Source organism: Perissodus microlepis, chromosome 10, assembly GCF_051167445.1.
Source record: "Perissodus microlepis isolate ML-2025 ecotype Zambia chromosome 10, ASM5116744v1, whole genome shotgun sequence".
Lineage (NCBI taxonomy): Eukaryota > Metazoa > Chordata > Actinopteri > Cichliformes > Cichlidae > Perissodus > Perissodus microlepis.
The window spans coordinates 16,516,825-16,543,678 of record NC_140470.1 but is presented as its reverse complement, the minus strand read 5'-3'; the positions used below and the strand labels follow the sequence as shown (position 1 = coordinate 16,543,678).

General features: G+C 39.9%; 1 protein-coding gene across 9 annotated transcripts; it reads left to right on the top strand.

Annotated features, from left to right (window-relative positions):
* The first annotated feature begins 185 nt into the window (after nt 1-185).
* Nucleotides 186-26,755, top strand: synj1 (synaptojanin 1). 9 transcript variants are annotated; one of them, XM_084942483.1, is made up of 34 exons: nt 186-300; nt 1,249-1,409; nt 1,619-1,705; nt 2,521-2,788; nt 2,933-3,158; nt 3,487-3,570; nt 6,245-6,306; nt 8,710-8,806; nt 9,479-9,654; nt 10,074-10,155; nt 10,238-10,390; nt 11,560-11,725; nt 12,046-12,069; nt 12,580-12,771; nt 13,441-13,525; nt 13,884-14,024; nt 14,111-14,303; nt 14,386-14,544; nt 14,935-15,091; nt 15,247-15,373; nt 15,541-15,753; nt 15,838-15,916; nt 16,088-16,253; nt 16,371-16,553; nt 17,012-17,140; nt 17,333-17,371; nt 17,588-17,626; nt 17,842-17,880; nt 20,096-20,134; nt 20,751-20,800; nt 20,906-21,095; nt 21,560-21,888; nt 22,189-22,212; nt 23,039-23,127. In XM_084942483.1, exons 2-33 carry the CDS (start codon nt 1,286-1,288, stop codon nt 22,207-22,209), a joined length of 4,119 nt encoding a protein of 1,372 aa, XP_084798609.1. In that variant the 5' UTR covers nt 186-300; nt 1,249-1,285; the 3' UTR covers nt 22,210-22,212; nt 23,039-23,127. The 9 variants fall into 9 exon arrangements, with proteins under 9 accessions (XP_084798609.1, XP_084798602.1, XP_084798601.1 ...); XM_084942476.1 differs by lacking the exon at nt 22,189-22,212 and having other exon boundaries at nt 187-300; nt 11,569-11,725; nt 23,039-26,755; XM_084942475.1 differs by lacking the exon at nt 22,189-22,212 and having other exon boundaries at nt 187-300; nt 23,039-26,755.
* The last annotated feature ends 99 nt before the right edge of the window (nt 26,756-26,854 follow it).

Genomic DNA, 26,854 nt, shown 5'->3' with positions numbered 1-26,854 from the left:
CATTGGATTAAAGCAGCTGTCAATCATGGGTGGAATTGCTCAAAACATTTCATGGGTTCTTTTTTTAAGTCGGGTAGTTCATAACTGCATATTTACACGAATTTAAAATATTACACGCTTGCAAAACGTTTAATTTACATACTCCAATGCCTTTCTTGTACTAAGGCATGCGCTTTACGTTTCCTTGGCTATTACGGTAACGTGAGGTAGGCGGACGTTTGCGTCGGAATGTACCATTTTGCCAACACACCGGGAAGGATTTTGTTGTGACAGCGGAGTTACAACCCGGCGGGGGAGACGGTAAGACCAGATAAATTGTGTTATTTCTACATAATTTATTTAAAAACCGGTCGGTAGTAAGAATTGCAGAAATGTAAATTATGTTTGCGTGCAAATGTTTTACATGGGCGACTTTATTAAATGTATATAATAGTAACAGTTTGTCACCCCGGACGTGCAGATAAGTGCCACCATCAAAATATTGTAGGCTAGCGAATCATAGCTATCCCTGTGATTCATCCAGCTAACTTGGCTAGCGTTACCAGTTAGCTTTGCAGAGGTTAAAGGCAGCTACTACTACTACTTTCGTTTTATACTGTCATCTGTCGTTTTACTTGTCGGTCTAGGATTGCACAAAACCTAGCATTTGAGCTACCTCGCTGGTGAACGATATCGTTTGTTCTGCCGTTGAATTACGGAGTCGTGACTATCCAATGGATGGTATTTAAGCCCCCCCGGCCTAACTGTCAAGTACCGTTATCAGTCGCAGTGCTCCTGATACCCGCAATCTTGAGTTACCTGCAGTACTCTTTTTTTTTTTTTATATTAGTTGATTATAGGCGTGGGCCTGAGCTGCATCTGCACTTGATCTCACGTTAAGCTTCGGATTTCGCAATGCAAGTTTACCCCCTTTCCGGATTAGGGAATTTAATTATTGCCTAATTATGAGTTTAAATAGAAATTTGGAAAAATAAATAAATAAAAGAAACCCCGAAATCGTTAAATTCACAATAAGAGTGTTGCAAAATTATGGAAAAGTTTATGTCTTTACCTTTGGTTTAGTCTGTTAGCTATACAAACTGTAATAACTTTGATCTTGAGCCAGACATCTTTTAAAAAAAAAAAAGTGATCAGATTTGAGGTCACCTTTCTGATGCTTTCATCGTCATTAAATTGCAGGTGTTTTATGTGAGAATATTTCTTTTCTGATCTATTGTCATTCTTTTTTTAATTTCTCTTGTTTTCCAGGTAATAACATAGGGGTTTTTTCCAGCTTGGATCAATTATGGCCTTCAGCAAGGGATATCGTATTTACCACAAGCTGGACCCACCACCTTACAGTGTCATAGTGGAAACTAGGGCCAGGGAGGAATGCCTCATGTTTGAATCAGCAGCTGTTGCTGTTCTGTGTAAGGCATCTTGTTTGATTATACTATGATAAGATATGATTTACATTCTTTTTAAGCCATTGCACCAAATAAGGAAGCTGTAAAAGCAATGCAACTAAAAGATGAGTATCCCCTATTGTGTAGTGGTGGTTGTGATATATTGCTATGATTTTCAAAGGAAGGTGGTGCAATATTTTCCTTAAATTTTGTTGCCATTGTTTGTCTTCTAGCGGCAGCAGAGAAGGATGCTATTAAAAACACATATACCAAGATAGTAGATGCCTATGGAATTCTGGGTGTTCTTCGCCTAAACCTTGGTAAGACGCGAGAATGTGTTTTGCTTGTTGCTCCTAGATGGGTCCATTCCTGATTGACTGTGAACTTGCTCTGATTTTTGTCACCATTGCTGCTTTCTTCTAAGCTGCTTTCTCATGTCCTCCATGTGCCCTTCAAGGCTCTTGTTACCACAACAATAAAAAAAGCACTGTAAGCGATTAAAGCTGTGATTTGAGTGGCTTGCGATTTTAACCATTTTTTTGTCCAGAATTTAATTTTGTAATGTTTCTGTATTTCCTTTCTTAACACTCCAGCACTGCTTCTTCTCCTTCTTTTCTTTATAGTGGATGTAAAATACTTTTTTTCTGTCATATATATAATGTTACAGTTGCGGATGCTCATATTAAAATTGTGTTTTAAACAGTGAGGTCAGATTATCAAGTTCTAAACATTTGATATCCAGGAATTTTTTTTCTACTCTTGCATCTTCATGATGTCAGAAAGAGAGAATATCCTTCATATTGTGATATCAGGCACACAACTATGGCTGTGAGCATAGCAGCCCCACCCACCTGCTGTTCAGTCTGTTTGTTTGCAAGCCCATCAAATGATAGTTGGCTTAAAGGGAATTTGTCCTTTTAAAGGAGAGTAGCTGAAATGGCTTGCTTCAGAGAGTGAATGAACTGAGGAGCTTCACCCACACCCAGTATAAGATAAAGAATTATTTTGAACTTGGAAAGATATCCTAGTAGTGTCAAAGAATTAAAAAAAAAAAAAAAACTATATGAAAACTGGAAATAAGTGTGCACTAGATATGGTAATTTTTTTTTTTTTCATATTCACATTTTTTTCACAGGTGACTCCATGCTCCACAGTCTTGTGGTTGTGACAGGCTGCAGCTCCGTGGGCAAGGTGCAGGATTCAGAAGTATTCAGGGTCACGCAGACAGACTTTATATCACTGAAGAATGATCCAGGAGATGAGGAACGAATTGCTGAGGTGCGAAAGGTCCTAAACTCAGGACATTTCTACTTTGCCTGGTCTTCCACTGGAGTCAGCATGGACTTGAGTCTTAATGCACATCGCAGAATCATAGAAGACACTACAGATAACCGCTTCTTTTGGTAGGAACTTAAAAGCATTGCTGTTCCAATATTATAGATATGCTATAATTTATGGTTTTTCTCATTTTGTGTTATGGGGAACTTTTGTGATTTGCAAAACTGTTCTCTGCGTTTACGGTTACACCTGACTTTGTGAATCACTAGGAATCAATCTCTGCATCTGCACCTAAAACATTACGGTGTAAACTGTGACGACTGGCTGCTGAGGCTGATGTGTGGGGGTGTGGAGATCAGGACCATCTATGCAGGGCACAAACAAGCCAAGGCATGCATCTTCTCACGTTTAAGCTCAGAGCGTGCCGGCACGCGATTCAATGTCCGAGGAACAAATGATGATGGACAAGTGGCCAACTTTGTGGAAACTGAGCAGGTGAAATCTGTTAAAGTTTTTGGAACCTTATACTTGCCATAAAAAATGACACAGTAAAAAGCTGAGGATCAAACATGTGTTGACAGGTTGTGCTCATGGCCTATAACAACACATAGTCTGTTTTATGATTTCTGCTTTACATTACGTTTGCTTCCTGAAAATTCAGCTACAAACCACACGCGAGTATACACCTATGCAGATGGATGTTTTATACAATGTGTATTTTTTGTTTAGTTTTTTTCCCATCTTACTTATTTTAGGATTTAATTTCTTTTCATAAAATGTTACATTATACACTAAACCAAATTTGTAATCTTGTTTTGAACAGGTTATTTTCCTGGATGACAAAGTCTCATCCTTCATACAGATCCGTGGGTCCATTCCTCTTTTCTGGGAACAGCCGGGAATCCAGGTAATGAAAGCTAAATGTATCCCATACAACTGTTGATTGTGGTTTTCCTATATTAAGCCACACAGTTTAAAAAAAAAAATGAAAGTAGGCCTGATCTTTTGGGGCGGGGGGTTTGTTTTTTAAAAAGCTGGTCATTATTATCATTGATGCTGTAGTTATAGATGAGGCTCAGTTTGGCTTGCTGGAACAGTGTGTGTGAATTAAAGAACTGATGAAACTGGCACTGGTCATTTGCAGAACAAGCCAAAAAAAAGTTTTACTGTTTAAAAATGGCAGATGTGTCTGTCTAAGACAGTGTGAAGGGAATGGAGTGCATATATTTATCACACACTTTTTAACACATTTTGTTGCTGTGTTCAGAAAAAGTCCATTAAGGGTGTTTTGTTGCAACTGAATGAGAATCGGCACCCTAATAGACTGGCTGAGAACCTCCACCTGGTATAACTTTTTTGTTTGTGTTGTGTTTTTTTGGCTTTGCTGGTGCTGGTGCTTTCAGACTGCAGATAGGTGTTCCCCTGTGCAATGACAAAGGATATCTGTGAAAATCGGGGAATCCCTTGATGGAATTTTCTTCCTATACTCAGTATCTGTACAGAGTAAAAATATTTTTGATATTTTGATCAGGAAGTGGAATCACATATTTAATTTGCATCACAAAGAGCACAAGTGGGATTTTCTTCCCTTTATCCTGACATTGCACAGTCTGGAATATTAGATCAGATGTGGGGGAGGTTAATGACAGTGATAGTGTTTGGTAAAGGGCATTCTTCTGTTTTCCTCAGCTCCCAGACATCTTTGGTCAGGTGAGAGAACCTGATCTGAAAACATTCCCGAAGCACTTCCCTTCATTGTGTCCGCTGATATTCACCAGGCAACTGGATGAGTATTTAATTTGATAATATGGACAGAGCTTTTCAATTTTGCAGGAGCTCTTAAAAAAAGCTAAGACCAAATCAATCACCTATTCAGTCCACAAAGTCATTGGTTTGGTCAAAACACTGGGTATTGGGCTTGGGGTTGTTTTCAGACAAAACCACCTCCTGCTTTAAAGCACTGCCTTAGATCTTCATCCCCACCAGTTGTGGCTTTTAAGCTCTCCTCCTCATACTCTCTAATATCTCCTGAGCAGGTTTTGTACATTTGGTTTATCAATGGTAAAATGTACTGATTTTTTTTTTTTTCTCAGTTAGTGCACATTAGACATAGATATTAATTAGTCTACAAATAATATTTGTAGTGTAGTATTAAGGCTGTAAATCATTAAAGTGATTGGTTGATCCCTCTTAGTTGATTCTAAATAATTTTGAAAATGTTTATTTAATAAGTTACTGCTTTATAGATTAGTAGACGAAATGTGAAAAAACTCTTCCTGTAGTCGGTGACAAAGCTTATTTAGTTAACGTTGCATAGAACAGTAGATGCTTTTGAATTCAGAGCAAGTAAGAAAACTGATTTGACTGCAGTTATTCTGCAGGTCTGAGTTGTACAGCTGTAACCTGAATAGTTTCAGATGCCATCTCAGGAAGTTATAAAATATGCAAAGCATAGACCTGCTCAACAGTAGAGAAAGAGAGGAGTGACAAATGACAACAGCATGGAGCAAAAATGTTAGCCCTTCCACACATGCCCAGGCTCAGCCACATTGGCGCATAGAAGCAAACAAAGCAGATTAATTCTAAGCTCAAAACACACTGCAGAATAAAGGGAAATATAAGATTCTTAGGGAAGTAAAAACCTTCCACAACACAATGAAAGTCAGTACTCGGTAATAGACCTCAGTATTATCTCCAGAGAAACTACAGTTTTTTTAGACACAGAAAGCATCCTGAGTCACTAGCTGAAATATGAGGGAGTGTTGCTGTATTTTTTCTTGTTTTAACAAGCTGTCACAGACAGTAAGAGAAATATTTGAACACAGAGAGAATCAACTTTTGTTTATACAGGAAGTAAAACTCTGCTGACTAAGAGTCTCTTTTGCAAGAGTGTCCTGGGCCCAGATAGCCAACCTTAAGATGCCATGTTATTTGATGGTGGGAGAAACCACAGAAAACCAACATAAGCAGAGAAAACATGTTAACTCAACACAGCAAGGGCCCTTCCTGGGTTTAAACCCAGGACTACTTGCTATGCTAACCACTGAGCCACCATGCACAAATGAGAAGAGAAGATGTAAACTCAGAGTGAGGCAGAAATGGGTAGGGATAACAAAGGAACAAGTAGAGACATGCTCTGCAGAGTCAAGAGACTTGCGTAGTACAGTCACAATGCCAATGTCTTGCAAAGCCTATCCAGGTCTACTCGTGTGGTCATGTTTGCCTATGAGACTGATGATTTGCTTAGTATCAGCATACTTTCAAAATGAGAATTAATATGAGAAAAAGAGGCTAAATGTGGGAAAATGCTGATCAATTACAATGTATCATTTATCTGCTGCTCAGTGTCTTTGTTGGAACAAATCTCCCCGTTTTGCACCTATGTTGCTCTTTTCCTAAGCAATTCTCTTTTTGGGCCCTATTAAGAGCTCGTTTCCTCATTTCAGATGTCTACACTTTCTTTCCGAAATCCATTTGTCATCATAGGGTTTTCTGGTCATCTGCAATGTGTGTGTGTTTAGAAAACAGACTTTTTTGTTATCTTTCACCAAAGAAGGACACTGTGACTTGTGTCTCTCCAGGTTGGTTCTCATCGTGTCAAACTCTCAAGGGGATTTGAGGCAAATGCGCCGGCATTTGAAAGGTAATTAAATTGTTTTGTGTGCACAGCTCTTTTTGTGTGTAGCAGTTTCCTGCAGCTTTATCTGGCCTACCACAGATAGTCACTCCTCTGAACCACAGAGGAAATGCTATATTATTCCTGTATATCTCATGTACTCGTCACAGTAGAGAAAAACTATTAAGGTCTGTGAAGAAGACATTAATTGCAGTGTGTCCTCAGAGGTTGGTTTATTAGTAGCCCTTATTTAGCCATCGGCCTTGATAACCTGTGGTTTACATTAATCACAGGCAGTTCATTCAATTTGGAAGTCATTATTTCAATTAATGAGTGTGTGTGTGCCTGTTCTTGACAGCTATCTTTATTTGTGCCTCATTAAATACAAACATGTTTGGTTAAATTTAAATATCAAAAAAGTGAAAAATTAAACTGCTCTCAATGTCTTAATGTCCGTCTGCTAAAAATAAATGTTTCTTTACATACGCAAATGTTTTAATAATCATTAAATAAGTTAAGATTTTTCCCAGTAAGAACAATTTGACTTTAGTCTTTATAAAATGAAACTTTTTTTTTCTTTTTTCTAGAATTTCACTGTGAACTGGCTTGTTACAGCTGTAGGGTTAACAACAGAACAGAGCTGCAAGTTCCTTTGCTTTAAGCTCAATGCATTGTTGCTGAAGCATACACTCAGGTCATCAAGAACAAAAATGATGACCCGAATCTGTGGGTTACACCTTGATAGTATGAACTCCATTCTTATCAGCCCACAGCAGCTACCCAACCAGTCTCAGAGTAGCCATGTCATTCACTGTGCATTCCAGCAGATATGTCTTACAGAGTTCTGTCAGCACTTCTTTGATTTCCAGATCTTTTGGATTCTACTCATTTTTTGTGGAGCATTTTAATGGAGTTATGAATATGAATGTATATTAGACTTTAAATCATTAGTACTGTGTAACACATTATTTGTTTTTTCCCTCTAAGTAGTTGTCAGGGCTACTAATCTTTCTAATATCTATTCAGCTAAGGGATGATGAGTCATCCTTTGTGATATCTGGTTAGTTTTTGTTTGCAGCCAAGAATGTCATTGTAAAAGCAAAGCTTTTACACATGTATTCTTTTCCATTAATATGACTGCAGTCAAAGCTTTTACATATCACTTTTAATTCAGCACATATCTTAACAGTGGTGTTAACAGACAGGCTATAGTAAGATTATAACCCCCTTGTAAGAAATAACCAGAAGAGAATTCCAGGCAGGCTTTAAGGTCCTGTGCAGGCTTTTGGTTGACATGGATAGAAATGTCCTTTTTCTGGATTCTACCCGCATTCATTTGTAGAGGAAATCTCATAAGAGGGGCAAGGTAGATTAAAAGGTAGGAACAGGCTTTACAAGTGACAATGGAACAAGAGAGTGCAGCTCAGAACAGCTTTGAACATTTGCTTGAGAACATTTGAGCCACATGTGGATATATAAATCTTAAGCTGTGAGGAACATTAAGATAAGAGGCCTACAGACAATATTAAGTGTCTTAGAAAGTATTAGGCCACCAGATGCTGCCAGAACAGCACCTCAGCAGTTCTCCATAACTCTCAAATATCACTGGAGGGATTGAACACCATTCTTATAAAAGAATCCCTCTTTTGGTGTTTAGTGGTAATAAAGAGCACTGTCTTTGTCTCCTATAGGTGTTCAGTAGGATTCAGATCTGCAAAGCTATAACAAGTTACTCACATCAGTTTTCAGTCACAGCCTCAATTTTTCACTGTGTAAAACAGATTGCGGTGGATTGAGCAGCTAAAAAGTTGGCTTTTCTTCACGTTAGTTTGTTGATCAGGTGCTTTGATGAAGGACTCCCACGAGCTTTTTCTCAATAAAGGCTTTAATAGTGTTTACAGGAACAGTGCTGCTGTTTTGGACACTAGGAACACGTTTTCTTTCACAATCTCAGTAACGAGTCTGCCACTTTGCACTTCACAGTGTGCAAAGAGGCTCATCATTGCTGCTGCTGTTGTGTTATCAGTGTTGTTGTTAAGAACTGAGGGCTGCGTGAGTTTAATGTTGTCAGACTATTTATTCATACGCTGCTTCTAAATAAGTTTTTATTACAGGTCCCATTTAAGTTGCAAATGTGGGTGAAGTGCTCGCGTTTGCATCGTTTAACACAACAGTACGCTACAGAGTTGTGTGTTAAGGTTGCTACAGTGACAGAGGACTTTTGATGCAAACTAGGGTGTTGGTGATTAATCATAGATGAGTCATTTGTATTTGTCTGTCCTAATTATTGTTACTTATTAATTATTGTTGTTAAGTATGAATTTAAAAAAAAAAAAAAAAAAATTTAAGCGAAATTTGTAAAGGATAAGATAAATCTGCTTAATGTCATTTTTATAAAGTGCTTACTATGTCAGATTGTGTGTTTTGCAGACACTTTACTGCACTGAGGCGATTGTATGGTAAGCAGGTGATAATCAACCTGCTTGGAAGTAAAGAAGGGGAACACATGCTCAGCAAAGCGTTTCAGGTGAGAGGTCAATACATTGTCTGTTAACAGTGACGTGCTGTAGGATATTTATCTGAGGACGACATTCCAAAATACACTAGCAGTAAGCTATGTATGTTCAAACAGATTCTCTCTGTTGTGTCCACGTAAGCCCACGCCATAAGGGCAGGGAAAAAAATTTCAAGTGGGTGGGTACTGCTGCTCAAGAAAGACTACCTCAGTTTCTTACTGTATTTTCTGGTGAATGAGTCAGTAAAGAGCATTATTCATTTGTTTCTATTTTACATATTTGCGCACCATAGCATCCTCTATTTTTACCCTTTATCATAAGATCTCGAACCCTGTCTTTTTCTGTGGTCTTGTAGTTGCCCTCAAACCACACAGGAAGTTTACCTAATGAAGTATAAAACCCCGTATAGTTGCAAATGCAAAAGATGTTACATGTTTAGCAGCAGCTAGAAATGTTGACACTTAAGGTGTCATATGTTAGGGTTAATTGCCATAAATGCTGTTGATGTCATCAATGCGACCGGGATGTTCACACATTACTACGACATGCTTCAAGAATTCAGGTCAATGATTTGCAATGCAAATTAATTTGCCCTTCAGTTAAGGCAACACACCTTACATGCAAAATAGTTTTGCAATAGATTTGATTTTGAGGAAGTAAGTCTACCTGTCTCACCATTTTAGAGTCACCTGAAAGCATCGGAACATGCTTCAGCAGTGAAAATGGTGAACTTTGACTACCATCAGAATGTGAAAGGTGGAAAGGCAGACAAACTTCACAGTGTCCTCAAGCCCCAGCTCAACAAATTCGTAGAAGAGTGTGGTTTCTTCTACTATTCTGGAGAAACTGGGATATTAAGGTGAGAAATTGGTGCTTGCATGCCTGCGTACCCGACCTCTTACCCCATGAGAGATCTGTAATCTATAACATTGAAGTGGAAGAGGATGGATTTTTTTAAAAAATATTTCTTGTTACTGTTAAAACACAGAATCACTTTTATTTATGCAAAAAATCAAACCCAAAACATTCCCTTGTACCTTTTAATTTTTTTTGGTTTTTTTAGTTGGATCTGATTATTATTTGAGTTGAAGCTTCTGTTCATGATATGTTCACAAGTCATGCAGCAATTTTAGCACTATGTAAACTAATAAGTTAAATGCCTTTAATGATACCCTGTGTAGACAGTTGTTTTATTATGCCATTGTCACCAGTGAAAGTTTTAAGTGTACATGATGGGGGGAAAAAAAGCTGCAATAACTCTTTATTGTGTGGTTTTAGGACTCAGGGAGGGACTATGAGGACCAACTGCCTGGATTGTTTGGATAGAACCAACAGTGTCCAAGCTTTTTTTGCTCTCGAGGTAAGAGTACTGCTGAGCTTGTCTGCTCCTGTAGTCTTTAAAGAGGATTTTAGTTTGACCCCTGTCACCCTCCTTTCCTCAGATGCTGCCTAAGCAGTTGGAACAAATGGGTTTGACAGAGAAACCACAGCTGGTGGCCAGGTTTCAAGAGGTTTTTAGGACCATGTGGTCCGCTAATGGTGACTCCGTCAGTAAGATCTATGCAGGCACCGGGGCCCTGGATGGCAAGGCCAAGGTACAGACTTTTACTGCAGTAAAAATTCACACGATACGCAGGTTAGCAGTAATTCACAATTGAAGCACTTCAAATAATTTTTCAATTTCCCTGCCAGCAGCCAGATTATGGCCTACCTGATAAAGCGCAGCATATTCCAGCAAACTTTAATTGTTGCTTCTGGATATATGATTATTATTATTGTTATTATTATTATTATTATTATTATTATTACTACTACTACTACTACTACTACTACTACATAGGTCACAACTTTTAATATTTAAAGCGTGTGACCTTTTAAATATTAAAAACTACATTTGATATGTCTGAACTGCAGTCATGTTACTGGATAGAGATGCACCGAACCAAAGATGGGTTTATTCTAGTATATAAACAAAGGGGGAAGCATAAAAAGCTGTAATTAAAAATAGGAACGATCCTATCCTATTTGACATGAATTTTAAAATGTTAGTTTTAACTTGGATATTAAAGCATAAATTACAGTTTATAATACAAGTATGGACTTAGTAAGTAATATAAATAATGGGCATGTAGTACCTGCAGTGACAGTTCTGCATGGACAGCTGATCTTCTGTGTGTAGAACTGTGTGCTTCTGTTTCTTAACTCTTGTGTGCTGTCTCTTTCGGCTGTCCTCTGGACCTCTCTACCTGTGTGGTAAGTTAACAAGATAGTTGATGTTTTGTTTTGAGCCGTCGTGGTGAATTGATTTCCATGTCTGGGTTAAATGAGGATGGTGATGATGATTGAGGGTTAGTTCAGACCTCTGTTTATTTCTTTGTTGTATTGCCATTGAGGGTTCCCTGTCCTAGAAAAACCTGCTGTGGACACTCCATGGAGATCTCATCACTGATTTACATAAATATGAAAAGAAAAAAATTAATGATCATCGGGCACTGTCTGATATCTTCTTGGAACCTGAAGGAATCAGTCTAGATTATCAGTGTCTGTAAATCAAACGGTCTTGCGCATCAATCAGTGACATTTTAAAGTTCTTCTGTCACAATCTGTATTCATTTGATCTCTCTGAAGTGGTCCTCTTTTGTTCTCTCCGTTGCTGGATCGGAAAGTACAGACTCTTCACACCAAATGAGAGCATTGTTAAAAATTAAGGTGGCTTTATGTAATTGTTTTTTGCACTGTGTGTGAATACCTGTCGTTATTGTAGGCGGGGAAGCTGAAAGATGGAGCTCGTTCTGTGACTCGGACCATCCAGAACAACTTCTTTGACAGTTCAAAGCAGGAGGCTATAGACATCCTGAGGCTAGGCTCCACACTCAACAGTGATTTGGCAGACAAAGCTCGGGCTTTGCTCACCACTTCCAGTCTTTATGGTAAATGCTGGGGGGGGGTTCATTGGATTAGTGGATGTATCTTGCCTAAAATTTTGGGGTGAATAGTTACATTTTAATGTTCATAATATAATTTTATTTCTCTGCCATCAAGAGAAAATTCTTTGCTTAGATACGTTTTCTGTATGCTCCTGTATGTTATAGCCCTGTTAGCCAAAAGCTACTGTGTCACTAAAGTGGGAAGCTTAATATTAACGTTCTTCCGGCCTGACTGACTGCTTTGCCGGTATTAACTGTTACAGCGCTGGTTAACCCACACTTCTTTCCCTTCTCTCCCTCTCTGCTTTCGCACACAATTGTAGTCACTGAGCCTGTCTTACAATCAGGTATAGTAACTGGCAGACTGCTACCAGTGGATGGATCTTTTCCTACCCTGTCATAACCTTGTCCTATAATTTGTTTTACTTTTTATTTTTCATTTGTTTGAAAACCAGTGTTGGTAGTGGTTTAATTGACTATCTGTTGCATATCATCAGGCTTCTTAAACTGTAATTTTTAAAAAAGATGTTTTTAATTTTGCATTGAAATGTAACACGCCTTTAAGTGGAATTTTACAGACAGCAGTGAACCATTACCAAGGTTGATTATGTGAGCCTTTTGTTGTATTTCAGCACAAGCTCTGATTTGCATCCTTTTCTCCCATGCCCCATGTTTTATGACATTGTTGTGGTCTTCATTCATAGTATATGAATACCACCTTTCCATTGGTTTTGTTGCTTTTGGTTAGCGTTTCCCATTCTAGTTTTGTTACCCTGAGTGCAGCCGTCCATATATACATAAACTTACTAAACTAACTGTAGAATAACATTTTAATTCAAATCCTTTCCCTTCTGCAGCATCTCCAAGAGTATTGTTGGGAATGTGTCAGAACTACCATAAATACACAAGGCCCAAGCAGATTCGTGTTTGCATCGGTACCTGGAATGTCAATGGGGGTAAACAGTTTCGAAGCATTGCTTTCCGCAACCAGACACTCAACGACTGGCTGCTGGATGCTCCAAAGAATGCAGGACATCCTGAGTTCCAGGGTATGTCAGTGTTTTGGACTTTTTGTATATATAATCTACAGATATATATTTATATATCTTTAGATTTATTAGGTGCATTTATTGGGTAAGAGAAATATTTGGGTGGGGGTTTTTTTTTTTCTGACAGTTTGCACATTTTTCCCTTAGATGGGAAGAATTCTCATGTCTATACTAAATATGAAAAGTTACTGCTTATATAAGTTCACGAAACTGAGATAGCAATTGGAATGGCAAAATAAGTTTGATGTCACATCTAAATCTGATCATTTAACATTTAGAGAGTACAATAAATTGTAATTAATGCTTCTAGAAAAGGTGGATTGTTATGAATACATTTTCATGCACCTTTTCTGGTACTTAATGCTTATTGGTATAAATGTTAAGATGCTGATATTTTCTGACTAACTTGTACAGTTATATACTTGCTTGCTGTCCTTTATCAGAACCCTGTAGGTACAGTATAGTTAATCACTTTTGCTGTTCCTACAGTAATTATGCAATACTATGCCAACATACTTTTTATTAGTTAAAATTGAAGTAATGCACGTGTAGTTAAAAGACATTTATTGAAATCTAGAAACTACCTCCATATTCTTATGATGGAATATATCAAGGTATTAGAATGTTTACACGTATGGATCATTAATTAGATTTTTGTCCTTTTTACAGACAGCAGAACAAACCCCATAGATATCTTTGCCATCGGTTTTGAGGAAATGGTTGAACTGAATGCGGGAAACATTGTCAGTGCCAGGTATGTGTGCAAGATCATGATCTAAGATTAAAGACCTTTGTCTCGTAGTTATTACAACAACACTAGAGCTTTTTTTTTTTTTTTTCCTTTAAAAAACTGAAGATAAGAAATATAAGCTTCAACGATACACTGATTGCTTTAAAAGTGAAAAATAAATAAAGTAGAAAAAAAAAGTTGTTTCCAGCAATGGCTGCGGATTTACAGTTTTGAGTTTGCTAAAACTTGCTCAGGTCATTAGACAATGCCAGAACTATGACATGAACTGCTTTGAGGGTTTTCTAACAGTTAGACAGTTAACATGATAATTTGGTTAACTTTATCATCTGCACTGTAATGCCTCATTTTGTTCCTGTCTCAGTACTACCAACCAGAAGCTGTGGGCTGCTGAGCTCCAAAAAAATATCTCACGGGACCACAAGTATGTGCTGCTTGCCTCAGAGCAGCTGGTGGGAGTGTGTCTTTTTGTTTTCATCCGCCCACAGCATGCACCATTTATCAGGTATAAGCTGCACAGAAACCACATTAGTAGTTATATAATTAGGGGTGTATGGTAGTAGATGTAATCTGATATTCGTTGTGTTCCAGGGATGTAGCTGTTGATACTGTAAAAACTGGAATGGGTGGCGCCACAGGTAATAAAGGAGGTGTGGCAATCCGCCTGTTGTTCCATACCACCAGCATCTGCTTCGTCTGCTCCCACTTTGCTGCCGGCCAATCACAGGTCAAAGAGAGGAATGATGACTACAATGAGATCACACGCAGACTCAGCTTCCCCATGGTAATAACCATAACATTATTAAGTCAAGAAAACACCCTGTTGTCTAAGTTAAATGCTTAATAACATAAATCTTACCCTTCAGGGCCGTCTGCTGTATTCACATGATTATGTGTTCTGGTGTGGAGACTTTAACTATCGTATAAGTCTGCCTAATGAGGAAGTAAAAGATCTCATCAAGCAGCAGAACTGGGATGCCTTGACAGCAGGGGACCAGTTGTTGGACCAGAAGAATGCCGGTTTGGTAAAGCCTACAGCACACATGCATAATTATGCAGATGTTATACTTTACGCATCCACGTTTGAGTGTCTGCTAATTTGTGGGACTGAGCCTAGACATCTGCTACATCGTGAAAACAATGTGATGATACCAGCAGAGCAGTATTTTTCACTGTTTCAATATATATTGCAATATGTCAGATTTACATAAATAATTTATGTTGTGCTTTTCATGATATCACACTTTTGGTACTCAAAAGTTTGTGTAAAAAAAAAAAAAAAGTGAGTGTTCTGTGTTGTAATGTTAATTATATAAAATGACAGTATAGTATGGTCTCTTACTTCATGTAAATGTGCTTTGGATTACAAGTATGATCCTGTGATGAAGATATTCATCTAAAAATGTCTTCCACAGGTCTTTCGAGGTTTTATTGAGGGAAAATTAGATTTTGCCCCCACCTATAAGTATGACCTCTTCTCAGAAGACTATGACACCAGTGAGAAGTGCCGCACGCCCGCCTGGACTGACCGTATACTTTGGAAGAGGAGAAAGTGGAACTTTGACAAAACAGGTTAGATGCAAAGTCAGTGTGTATAACCTATCTAAACCAAATTATTTTTCCCTTTTATTACAGATCTCTAATGCAACACAGGGAAAATAGAAATAGGAGCTCAGAGGATATGCTTGCATTGATATATATTTGTGTTTGTGTGTTTTTTTTTACAGCCGAAGAGATGAATATAGTAGGAGCAGCTTCTTCATCTAGAGATGGTGATGATGATGTAGAACAAACTTGGAGCCCTGGCACTTTAAAGTACTACGGAAGGGCTGAGCTGAAGACCTCAGACCACAGGTAACTCACAGCATGCATAGAAGTGTGACGGTTTAGATTAAACTTTGTAAAGTTAAACTATCTCATCACATAGATTAGAAACGGCAGTGGTTAAAATGTGGCATTTTTTTGTAAATCAAATGCCGCTATCATTGGAGTGACCTGCGTTCCCTTGTATCTATCTGTAGGCCTGTGGTGGCAGTGATAGATGTGGACATCCTAGAAGTGGACCCAGAGGCTCGGCATCAGGTCTACAAGGATGTCATTGCCCGGCAGGGGCCTCCAGATGGCACCATTCTGGTGTCACTCTGCTCCTCCGGGCCTGACGACTACTTTGATGATGCACTCATAGACGAGCTGCTGGAAAAGTTTGCTAATTTTGGAGAAGTTATCCTCATTAGGTGAGCCTGACATCCTAATACAAAGAGGCAGGCATATCACCTTCAGATGGTTAGTGTGTATTGACAGTGGCCTTGTTTGGGCAGGTTCGTTGAGGAGAAGATGTGGGTGACTTTCTTGGAAGGGTACTCTGCTCTAGCTGCTCTGTCTCTCAGTGCTTCCACTGTAAGTCTTCACGAGTATAAAATTATTCCAAAGCTAAAAGACAAAACATTTAAAATCTCTATCACTATTAAACTCTCATATAAATGTCTATCAACCCTTTTTTGTCGGTGGCGTATGTGGTAACTACTCTCTTTATTCTGCCTTGTCTGTATCACCTGGTTTACATTTAAGGTCCTTGGCAAGGTGATCGATATCCGTCTGAAGAGTCCAGGCTGGATCAAGAGTCTGGAGGAAGAGATGAGTGTGGAGAGGATCTGTGGAAGCATTCCCACATCTGCCAGCTCCACCCTGCTTGCTGAAGATACAGACGTGGGTGATGATGATTACGACATGGAAGGTGAAGAATGGCTGCCAAGCAATCCCAGTCCTTATCCTGAAAAATGTGCACTATAAATGATTGCTGTAGGGCACTGTTTCCAGTTATTAATTCATGCCCTCTTGTGTCCCGTACCAGGTGATGTGGACGAGGAGGTTGAGGAGATCCTTCCTCAGCACCTGCAGCCTGGAGCAGGGACTGGCCCTGGATCTTCCCCTCTCCCTTCTCCCAGAAGTAGCCCCTGTCCCTCCCCTACCCATGGAGAACCTGCTGCACCCAGCAGACCTAGCCGTGGAGCACAGCCCTCCCGACCATCACAAGGTAAATACGGCACTTAGTAAAGAAGTGCTTTCATGGCGGTCTGTGTCTGCTGGAATGTAAACTGTAATTTTGTTGTTTGTAATGTGTGGGAGCAGATTGAAGTCCATTGTAACTGAGGAAGGAATATCAGGGAATGTTATACGTGACGATGTAATTTATGTTTAGTGTTGGCAGATGATGTGTATATTACAGTAAACTACTTGTTTTCTTTTTGAGAGATGTTTAAGTGACATTTTTAACATAATCTTTTCTTAAGTCCAAACTAAACAGGTGCTTTGTTAGATCAAGAAATTGTATAAAAACCATTGGGGAAAATGTGCATGTTTTCACAATGTCTGTAAACTAGGCAGGAATACATTTTCTCGACCCATTTGGAAATGGGGAAAATTGTCACTTAATCTACTTACTTTTTTTAAATAAATAAATTTACCTCTTACATATATATCTTTTCCTCACAGGGCCTCCTGTTGACTTCCAGCCTGGTGCCCCCACAGCTCAAGGCCTGGAGCCCAAACGTCCACCTCCTCCTCGCCCCAACGCCCCCCCTGCCAGACCAGCACCTCCACAACGCCCACCACCACCTTCAGGTAGAGTAAATTCTGGAGTCTTATGCATACATTTCATTGAAGCCTGATTTTTAAGAACAAATAAGCAGGCAACCTTAGAGAAAATAGATGTCACTTTTAAGTGGAAGTTTGTAGATTAGATTTTTCTGGCTGGTATTGCATTGTGGAGTTTAACATTTTCACTTTCTCCCACGCTTTGCCTTATTTCTGAAGGAGGCATGAGCCCTCTGCCAGTTAGAAGGCACTCTGGAGGTAAAGTGATTGCTGTGCAGTTAAATGCTTAGGTTGCTTAAGCATTCCATGCAGTAGGCACTGTTTTATATGCCAGCTACACATCGATAAGCAGCTAAAAATTAACATTAATTAGAAGTTTGGATATTTTTTTTTAATTATTCTGCCTGGTTTTGTGACATATAGGCAGATAATAACATTTTCACCTTTTTTCCATGCTTTGCCTGATATCTGAAGGAGGCATGAGCCCTCTGCCAGATAGAAGGAGCTCTGGAGGTAAAGTGATTGCTATGTAGTTAAATGCTTACATTACGGAAGCGTTTGCTTTTAGCAAGTGCTGTTTTCCATTAGAGCTATGCAGAGAAAATTTGTTAAATAAATCTTTAATTTGAATTTGGATTTGTAGTTTAATATTTTTCCCTGGTATTGTATGGCATGTAGGCTGATGCTAACATTTTCACTTTCCCGCATGCTTTGCCTTATTTCTAAAGGAGGCATGAGCCCTGAGCCAATTAGAAGGCACTCTGGAGGTAAAGTGATTGCTGTGCAGTTGATGTGTGTAAGCACTGGATGTAGCAGATGCTGTTTTTCATTTGAATTGCACGCAGACAGGAGCAATGAATCGGTGCTGATTTGGGAACATTTAGTCTTTGTGTGTGCGTGTGCGTGTGTGTGTGTGTGTGTGCGTGTGTGTGTGCTGTAAAACAAGAATATGCTATGAGATTTCAGATTAATGTAAATATTGAATATTGTCATCATTTTGCTTCTAGAGTTTAATTACGAACAAGCTTTGTAGGAATAACATATTACAAAAAGCTTATTAATAATTACTGGCCATACATGCTCAGCTGTCATAGAGTTGCTCTTGAGCAAATAACACCAGACGTTGTGCTGGATATATAACTTAACATTATATAGTCTGAATTTTTTTTTAAATTTTGCTAACTGAGAGCTGCTCAGGCTTAAAGGCATTTCTTTTGAAATTGGCTTATAGTTAAGTTTAATTTACACACAATATTTTTCTCCCAAATTTGTTTTTTTGCTGAAACACTAATGCAACACATACCTGAACCTTAATGAATACACACACATCTGGATGGACTGTGGATTTAGCTGGAGCTTTTCAGCTGGGGTGTCATGAAAACTTGAAATGAGATATTTGGATCGGTTTGGTTTACAGGGAGCAGCTACAAAATTAACTGTGTTTATGAAGTTTGTCAGTTGAAATGTGCTGAAGACCACTTAGGTCAAGTTTAAATGTGCATCCTCCCAGTACTCACCATAGTGTGTGTGTGTGTGTGTGTGTGTGTGTGTGTTTTATTTGTTTGTTTTTTGTAGTTGATACAAATCAGGGATGTCAAGCTCATTTGACATTGCAGTCCACATACAGCCTATTTAGATCTGATATGGGTCAGACCGGTGAAACCAGTGATTTATGTCAGCATAAAGAAGTTTTATTTTCAACATTTTGTCTCAGTTTTGCTACGTTATAATGAAATGCTGGTGTGGTAAGTGAAAGAAATCTGTCCGTATGAATCTTTGGGCTTAAATTCTAAAAAGTAAATGTGTAACATTACTAATTATAATTTATTATGTTGATGTGTTGTGAATGGCCATGGTGGAGGTCTTCATCAGTAAGAAAAGCAGTGAAACTTTTTAAAACGCGGTTAAAAGATAAAAATGTATGACGTCCTTCACAGCTTGGAGTCTTGGCAGGCCAGTTATGGCCCCAAGACCTTATGTTTGATACCCCTGATATGAATTCTTATATAGTCATTAGTGTCTCCCCCTCTGTACTCCCTCTGTGAGTCCTGCAGTATTCTTAGTGTTTTAGACATTGGTTACTCTTTCTTGTATTTATTCGATTTCGGAGTAGTATGTAATATACATATATATACATAGTAGACATTGTCATGATGTTTCAACAACACCAAAACTTAGTAATTTTGGTTTTAATAAATTGGTTATCATGTGTCCTTCTGTACTTTATTTTCAAAACATCGTTTTCCCTCTTTGACTTTAAGACTGTGTCCAGTTTCCCAAACCACGGCTTGGTAGGAGGGCCAGTCAAGGTAACCAGAGAGGAGTTGTTTTTAGATCCCTGTATTTTTGCGCCCGGTCATCAATGTGAATTAGACTTTTTTATGACATTGATGATTTACAGATGTTTTACTCTGAGTCTTCTTTTTAATCTTGTGTGTGCGTGTTTGAGAAAGAGAGATGTGTTGCAGGTTAGGTTATATTTCTTCCTTCCCATTTAATATTCACTGGCAGTACACGACATCCACCAGAGGTCATTGGGTTCTAGAAATATATTTTACAACTGTATAAAAAGTTGGACAATGAAAATAAATCAGGGGTCATGAGTTCCATACTTTGTTAAAAACCATTTGCACATACTGATGAAAAGGATACCTGACAAGTGTGTCTTTTGTCATTACGGACTAAACAAGTAGTTGTCGGATTGTTGTCGTCAAAACTGGGGAGATGATGTGAGTTGAAGGGAAATCTCTTGGTCTTTGAGGTGGTCTTTAATTCAGTTTGGCTAATCCCTTTTGATTAGTTGGAGGTGGCAGGTGGGTGTTCACAGCATCACATGCTTCACTGCACTGCTGCATTATTGCCAGCATATGCTTTTGCTACTGCTTTTTATACCGTACTATCCTTGGGGGCACGTATATCCCATCAGTACTATTCCAGTTTGTGTATAACAAAATGTGGTTTGGTTTCCTTTGTGCTGCAAAGGACAAAAAAGCCCTGCTCTTCCTCGGCCAGATGCTGCAGGTGAGTGCCTGATAGCATGCAAAGCTTCACTGAGCATCCATATACTATTAAAGACAAGGGAGCTTATCTTTGTGTTGTGTTTTACTTGGGTATGTGTTAATACCCTGATACAAAATACGCCTGTCCTTGGCTGGAGGATGGTGACTCTGGTTAGCTAAATCTCTCTGTTACATTAAGGGTGCGTGTGGTTGGCAGGGGTGACTGTATAGTTAACGGAGTTAGTTAGACAGAGACAGACATCCAAGTGGCGTGAGAAAATGTTTGCAGGCTCTGAGAGGAGCTCAAGAAGAGAATAGTGAAAGATGAGGAGTATGCTTTCTCTGTGGTAAGCAGTTGGCTCACAGAACAAGGCCTGCCTCTCTCCCAGACCTCCTGCAGCTCAGGAATGACTGAGTCATCATTAATTATGAAGTCAGCCACAGGGAATTTGGTCTGTCATAGGTTCAGGTCAGTTTGCAGTCTGTTCGAATGATATTTAGTGCCGTTTTAAAATTTTCTTTAGCTTGAACTTATTAATCTTAAAAGTCCCTGTTCTGTGAATCTCAACCTACAGGGCACACCCTGCATGGTCAGTATTGTTTGGAACAAATTATCTTACACTTTGTTTGTCTCTCAGGTCGAGGGCAGACAGCAGCAGGAGCACCTGGACCAGGTGCTTCCAGACCAGTGAGTTTAATACTTAAGATTTATCATCATTCTTTCTTTTTTTCTTCTTTTTTAAATTTTGCCCACCTCTTAATTTCTATTCACTTTTCTTTCTTCACCCTCCAGAATATCCCTCCTCGAGCTGGGGTAATCAGTGTGACACCTCAGTCTCGCCCACCACCTCCATCTCACCCTGGAGCACCAAGACCCATTCCAGAGGTGCATCCCGGGGCCCCTCGCCCTATTTCAGATACCCACCCTGGAGCCCCACGACCTGTGCCCAGTGCCCAGACCAAACCAGCTGACCTGCCTCTGGGTAAAGAAATACGTTTTCATAGAGGTTAATGAATTATATTATCGATAGTGGGGCATTGCTGAGATATTCCAATGTGAAAAATGTTGCCAAAATTGTTCTTCAAACTAAAACGGCTTCTGGTGTGTTTAATAAATTACCATTTTGATTAAAGAACAAGATGAATTGGTGAAATCCAGCTACCACTGTTTGTTTCTGTAAGGATCAAAAGTCTTAGAGGGGCAGGTTCCTATTGCGAGCCAGTCAGGACATGTTAGGCTCAAAGGAAGGACAGCTAAAAGAGACGGGAGCTAAAACAGCCCATCTCAGACAGAGGCTACATTTAGAGGTGTTCAAATGGCCAGTTAATTTAATTATACACAGAAAAAAATAAACCTAGAAATTTGATTAACAAGTCTTTTGTTGTCACACAGCAACTTTAAGCCTTAACCGTTTTCTGTTTCCTCACTCTTGCCTCACTTCTTCAGGTCCTCAACCCTCAGGAGCACCTCCTGCAGCTCCACCTGCAGTGAAGCCCCAGGTTTCATCACCCATGCAGCCTCCCATGCAGCCTCAGCCAGCTGCCCCTCCAGCTCAGTCTCAGCTTCCACCTCCAATGCAGCCCACACTTCCAGCTCCTCTGCAGCCACAGCCAGCGCCAGCCCCTAAAGCAGCAGGTCCATCTGCTGCACCTGCTGCTGCCGCCCCCGCCGGGCCTCAGCCGAGTTTAGCCTCTCCTAAACCCCCACCACGTTCCCGCTCCTCTCATGCTCTGCCGCCTGACGCTGCCAAGTCTGAGACTGCCCCAGCTGCACAGGTAGTTGCCAACTTTCTTTTCATTTAATTATTGGAAGTAGTGAACACACACTTACACAATTATTTAATTAGTACAGTGAGATTATTTTTCCAGATTGCAGTTTGGGTTCGCTTTGACAGATTTTGTACTCCGGTTAATTAAATAAGATGTTGTACACCTACTTATGAAACTGATGTGGGTTAAAGACTACAAAAATAGAAAAAGATCTTTTTCTGCTTCCTTTTCTGTCAGATGAGCTGAGTGTTCTTTGTCTTTCTTTCTGCTTTGCTCTTTCTGATACATTTGTCTCTTTTTCACAAGCTGGAGAAGCCCTCAGGGTGAAAGGTACTTGATATTAAACCACCTTTTTGTCTCATCCTCCATAGCACAGTCCTGATGTTAAAACCTTTCATACATTAAACCCAGTAACTTCCCTTTTTCTTATTTTGTAATCGATTTTATCTTTAATGCCAAACCTGAATGTTTTGCTCTCCTATAAGGCCTTGCATATTTTTTGTGTTTGTGTGTTAGGCTCATAAAGCGGAGCGTCATTTGTTTTTACTTCTTTTGTCCGTCAACATATCAAACCATAAAAGATTTGAGAAGGATGGGAAAATAAGAAAAACAGATGAAAATGTGATGCTTGCTGTTATCCATTTCCTGTCACTTGTCCTTTCATATGGGTTCACTGTGCTGCAGATGTTGAGTGAGCTCATATCCAATGACATCAGAATTTATTTTGACATTTCCTTTGATTTGTTTTATTTTAACCATTTTTTGTAGATCCTAGTGGTGTGTGTGTGTGTGTGTGTGCGTGCGTGCGTGCGTGCGTGTGTGTGTGTGTGTGTGTGCGTGCGTGCGTGCGTGCGTGCGTGCGTGCGTGCGTGCGTGCGTGTGTGTGTGTGTGTGTGTGTGCGTGCGCGTGCGTGCGTCACACCATTTATGGGTGGGGAAACAAGTTGGAGGGGAAAAAAAGCTTTGGCAATGTTGTGTTATGAATGTCATTCAAGTCAAGTTTGTTTACAAGGAATAACCAAGGGGTCCCTTCAACATTTGTTTCAAAATATATGGTTCATTTGATAGTTAAGTACTCCAGTCATATTAGTGCGTGGTTCATATCTTCACAGTGCATTTGTTGTTGAAGCATTTTCTTTGTTTTGTCCTTTCTTAGACAAACGGACTGAATGGGATTCAAGGAGAAGCACAATGGAAGCCCGACCCCTTTGACACACTTACATCTGATTTCTTGTCCTCCTCATCCTCTTGGCACACCACCCAGTCACTGACCAGAGGATCCTCCCGGCGTACGCCAACTGTCTTTTCCTCCACCACTCTCCCATCATCCTTCTCCCACCAGTCCTCCACTCTAGCAGATTTGCAAGCCTTTGATTCATCCTCCTCTTCTTCACTCTCCACCCCGTCACCATTTGCCTCGACGCTGCTCCCTCCTCCTCCGGTCCCGTCTCGCAGTCGCTCTCACGAGACGCTACGCGCCTCCCCCAACCCTTTCTCAGCTGACTCACTTCCTGCCCGACCCAGCAGCACCAACCCCTTCACTGGCCCACTGGTGCAGCAGCAGCAGCGGCGCCCGCTCACACCTGACTTCACTTTTCAGCTTTCGCCTCCAACAGCAAACCTTCAGAGAACTGTGTCTCTTACTCCACCACTGATACCCACCCCAGCTCAAACAGGAGCTCCTGCAGCTGTACCCACCACCCAACTCCAAAAGACCATGTCTCTGTTTGGACCATCATCCAGTCTTAATCCTGCCCCTGCTTCTTTACTCCCTCTTGCCCTTAACCCATCTCCTCCTCCCACTTTACCCATGGTGGCACCCTCATCTCTTCCACCTGCCGTTGCGCCTCGACACCAGCCACCTGGCCCAGTAGCAAAGCAAGCTAAGCAATGGGTCACTTTCGATGATGATTTTCAACCTCCAAGCAAAACTTCACAAAACCCAGTCTTTCCTTCCAGTTCCCTCGTGCCCCAAACTCAGATGCAGCCTTCCAGCTCTGTGTTTAATTTAGAACCAGAGTGGTTATCTTCCATGCCTGCAGCAATCCCGACCCTCTCTCCTCCCATCCCAAATAGAACTGCAACCAGTAACCCAAAGCTCCCAGAGGGACCCACTGACAACGGCTTATTCCCCAGGGATTCAATGGAAAGATAGAATCACAGTTCATATGTAAAGGGCATATCCAGATATGTATAGTTCTATGATAAATGTGTATATGTGTGTATGTACAAAAGAGACAGTATTTAAGAAGTATAGACCAATTCCCTTCTGAATTACAGGAAAGGCTTTGTACCTCGAGCAGTACGATGAGAAGAGTATGAGCCCAAAAGTGTGTTGTTGACTTTACGTTCCTGGATATTAACACTTATTTTACTAAGAATCATTCTGATCGTTATTTTTTATTCATGGCAGCAAACATGTGCCTGTGTCTACAGTATGTTAATCAAAGTATATCTATACGCACAAATCATTTGTGTATTCACTTGTGCAATATCAAAATATTCCTTGGCCGTGCACCACGCTGCACTTGCCTGCAAAGTTTTACCTAAATCTGTGTAACTTTTAAAATTGCACACCACGGTTCATATCATTCATTTTGAATGAGCTCCTCGCCGGAGTTGATGCTAATCTACTTTTCACAGTATCGTCACAGAAGGTTATGCACTGCAGGTTTACATTTGCCGCGATGTTTGCTGCTGTCCGCAGCAGTTTTCTTTGATTTGCAAATATAGTTAATTGTAAGTTTTATTTCTGTTCTTTTGTATGTGAGATAAAAATTATAGCATTACATGGTATGCTTGCTTTTATCATGAATGTACTTTATTTTGCACTGGAGGTTGTCATCACCTCCTTGCTAAAGCCACAGTGTGGAAAAAGACAGCACAGGTCAGTTAATGTGACTGCTCACCCAGGGAGCCATGCTCTTTAATATCATCTCATCCAGCTGATAGAAATGCATTTTGTTTTCTCTCTGTTCATTCAGGTTTCTTACGCTTAGCTGAACATATTCTGTAGCCCTCTATCAAAACCTATACATAGAAGTTATGTATAAATGTGTGTTTCCAGTATGGAAAATAATTGCTAAGTAAGTGTGTGTGGGGTGTGTGTGTGTGTGGGTGGGTGGGTGGGTGGGGTGGGTGTTGACCAGTGTCAGTGGTTTGCATAGAGTAACTGAAATGCACTGCGTGTGCGCTCCTGGCTGTTGAGCCTGAAGACTGAGTGAGCATAAGAGGGCTTTTTTTTTTTGTTATTTTGATCCTTCTTGATTCATCCAAAGCATCACACTAAACTATTAAAGAATGTGGTGTGTGTGTGTGTGTGTGTGTGTGTGTGTGTGTGTGTGTGTGTGTGTGTGTGTGTGTGTGTGTGTGTGTGTGTGTGTGTGTGTGTGTGTGTGTGTGTGTTACAGTACAAAGATGATGTGATCTGTGTTCATGGCAGCAAGCACATGCCATGCATCAACAAGAGGGCACTTTTTTTTTTCCACTTTAGTCTTTGTTTAAAATGCTTCTTATTTCTAATAGAACTTATTCCGAATAATCGTAATGTTACTGTGGTGAGAAGTGATGTGTTTGAAGTGCATAATCGTCTTTTATCGTGTTTGACAGTGTTTGTATTTGGATGTGAGTGCGTGTACAGAGTGGAATACCGGAGCTTTTCCCTTTTGAGTATAAGCGGTGTATTTCCTTACAGGCTCTGCACTAACAGCTACTGTATTCACTTTTTCCTGGCTGCAGCTGTGTATGTATTCCCTCAGCCTGCCAGAGGCTACACACAGGCTGTTACGCAGCAATGTTGACAATACAAGACAGGACTGTTTCGTGGGGGGGGGGGGGGGGGGGGTTCTCATGCCACTCTCCATCTAAATAAGAATGCCTCTGTACAATTGAGTACTCTGAGTACCATCTTGACTGACTTCATTAGACTGAACTACACACTCTGCTCAGACCCAGATGCGTCAGCAGAACACATTTCCAGTGTGGCCCACATTCCAGGCAGAAGTTTGATTTGAGTGTTGGGTGTCAAAATCTCAGCTTTTTCTGATCCACATGTGATATCTATCCCTTAGTTGTTTGAGGGTGTTTTATGACTGAGCCTCACTGATATCGTAACCATTCTTCAGGTGTGTGTGTGTGTGTGTGTGTGTGTGTGTGTGTGTTGTCAGAGGTGATGTGTCAGTATTTTGTCCTGTACTACCTACTTCACTTTTTCACTGCTGTTAGTCAGCGTTAACGTTGACGGTGATGATAAGCAATAGATTTGCAGAAGGATGAGCAACAGGTACCATGCCTCGACACATGCCATTTCCCCCAGCCTTCAGGAATTATGTTATTTGAAAAGCATTACAGTGGTTCGTGAAAGATGAACATCAGATTTAAGAACGCGCCACCTAACTAATGCTTCTGCTTTCTGTTCAAACACTTGTAAAATACGCAAAGATAATCTTCATTCACTGCAATGAAGGCAGTAGCTCTCTATGTAAGCAAGTGTATCGGCTGCCTCTGCTTACATGTAAGTGTCATCTCTAAAATGCATCTGTGTTATTCAAAGTGTGCAGTAGATCCTGTATCTGCATTAACAGTAGGTAACTAGCCAGCGCTTTGTGTCATGTCACAGTTCGAGATGACATTTTATAGGAAATAAAATGCTCCTTTTGTGAGGTTGGTGTCCCTTTTTATGGCTATAATCCATAGTAACTAAGAGTCTGTGTTGTGGAACATATTCTGTATGTATTAAAGTGAAAACTTGGAGCTGTAATTCACATTAATATCCAATGTTCCATAATTTATGTGCACAGCAGACAGCACATTTATGTATGAAGCAGTTTATGTTGTATGTATGCAAAAAATAAATAAATGTATGTTGACATGAGTACTTGTTGGTTTTTGACTGCATAAAAATGCCCCTCATTCCTGGATAGTCTCTTGAAATTTTAGAAACATACAGTACATTGTTATTCCATAATATTTA

Bases quoted from the DNA above. Each gene is read 5' to 3' on its own strand.
- synj1 (XM_084942475.1), top strand. From the start codon at position 1,286: ATGGCCTTCAGCAAGGGATATCGTATTTACCACAAGCTGGACCCACCA. The intron at 13,526-13,883 runs GTATGTGTGCAA...TTCCTGTCTCAG, and splicing joins GGAAACATTGTCAGTGCCAG to TACTACCAACCAGAAGCTGT. The intron at 16,254-16,370 runs GTGAAGAATGGC...GTCCCGTACCAG, and splicing joins TGATGATTACGACATGGAAG to GTGATGTGGACGAGGAGGTT.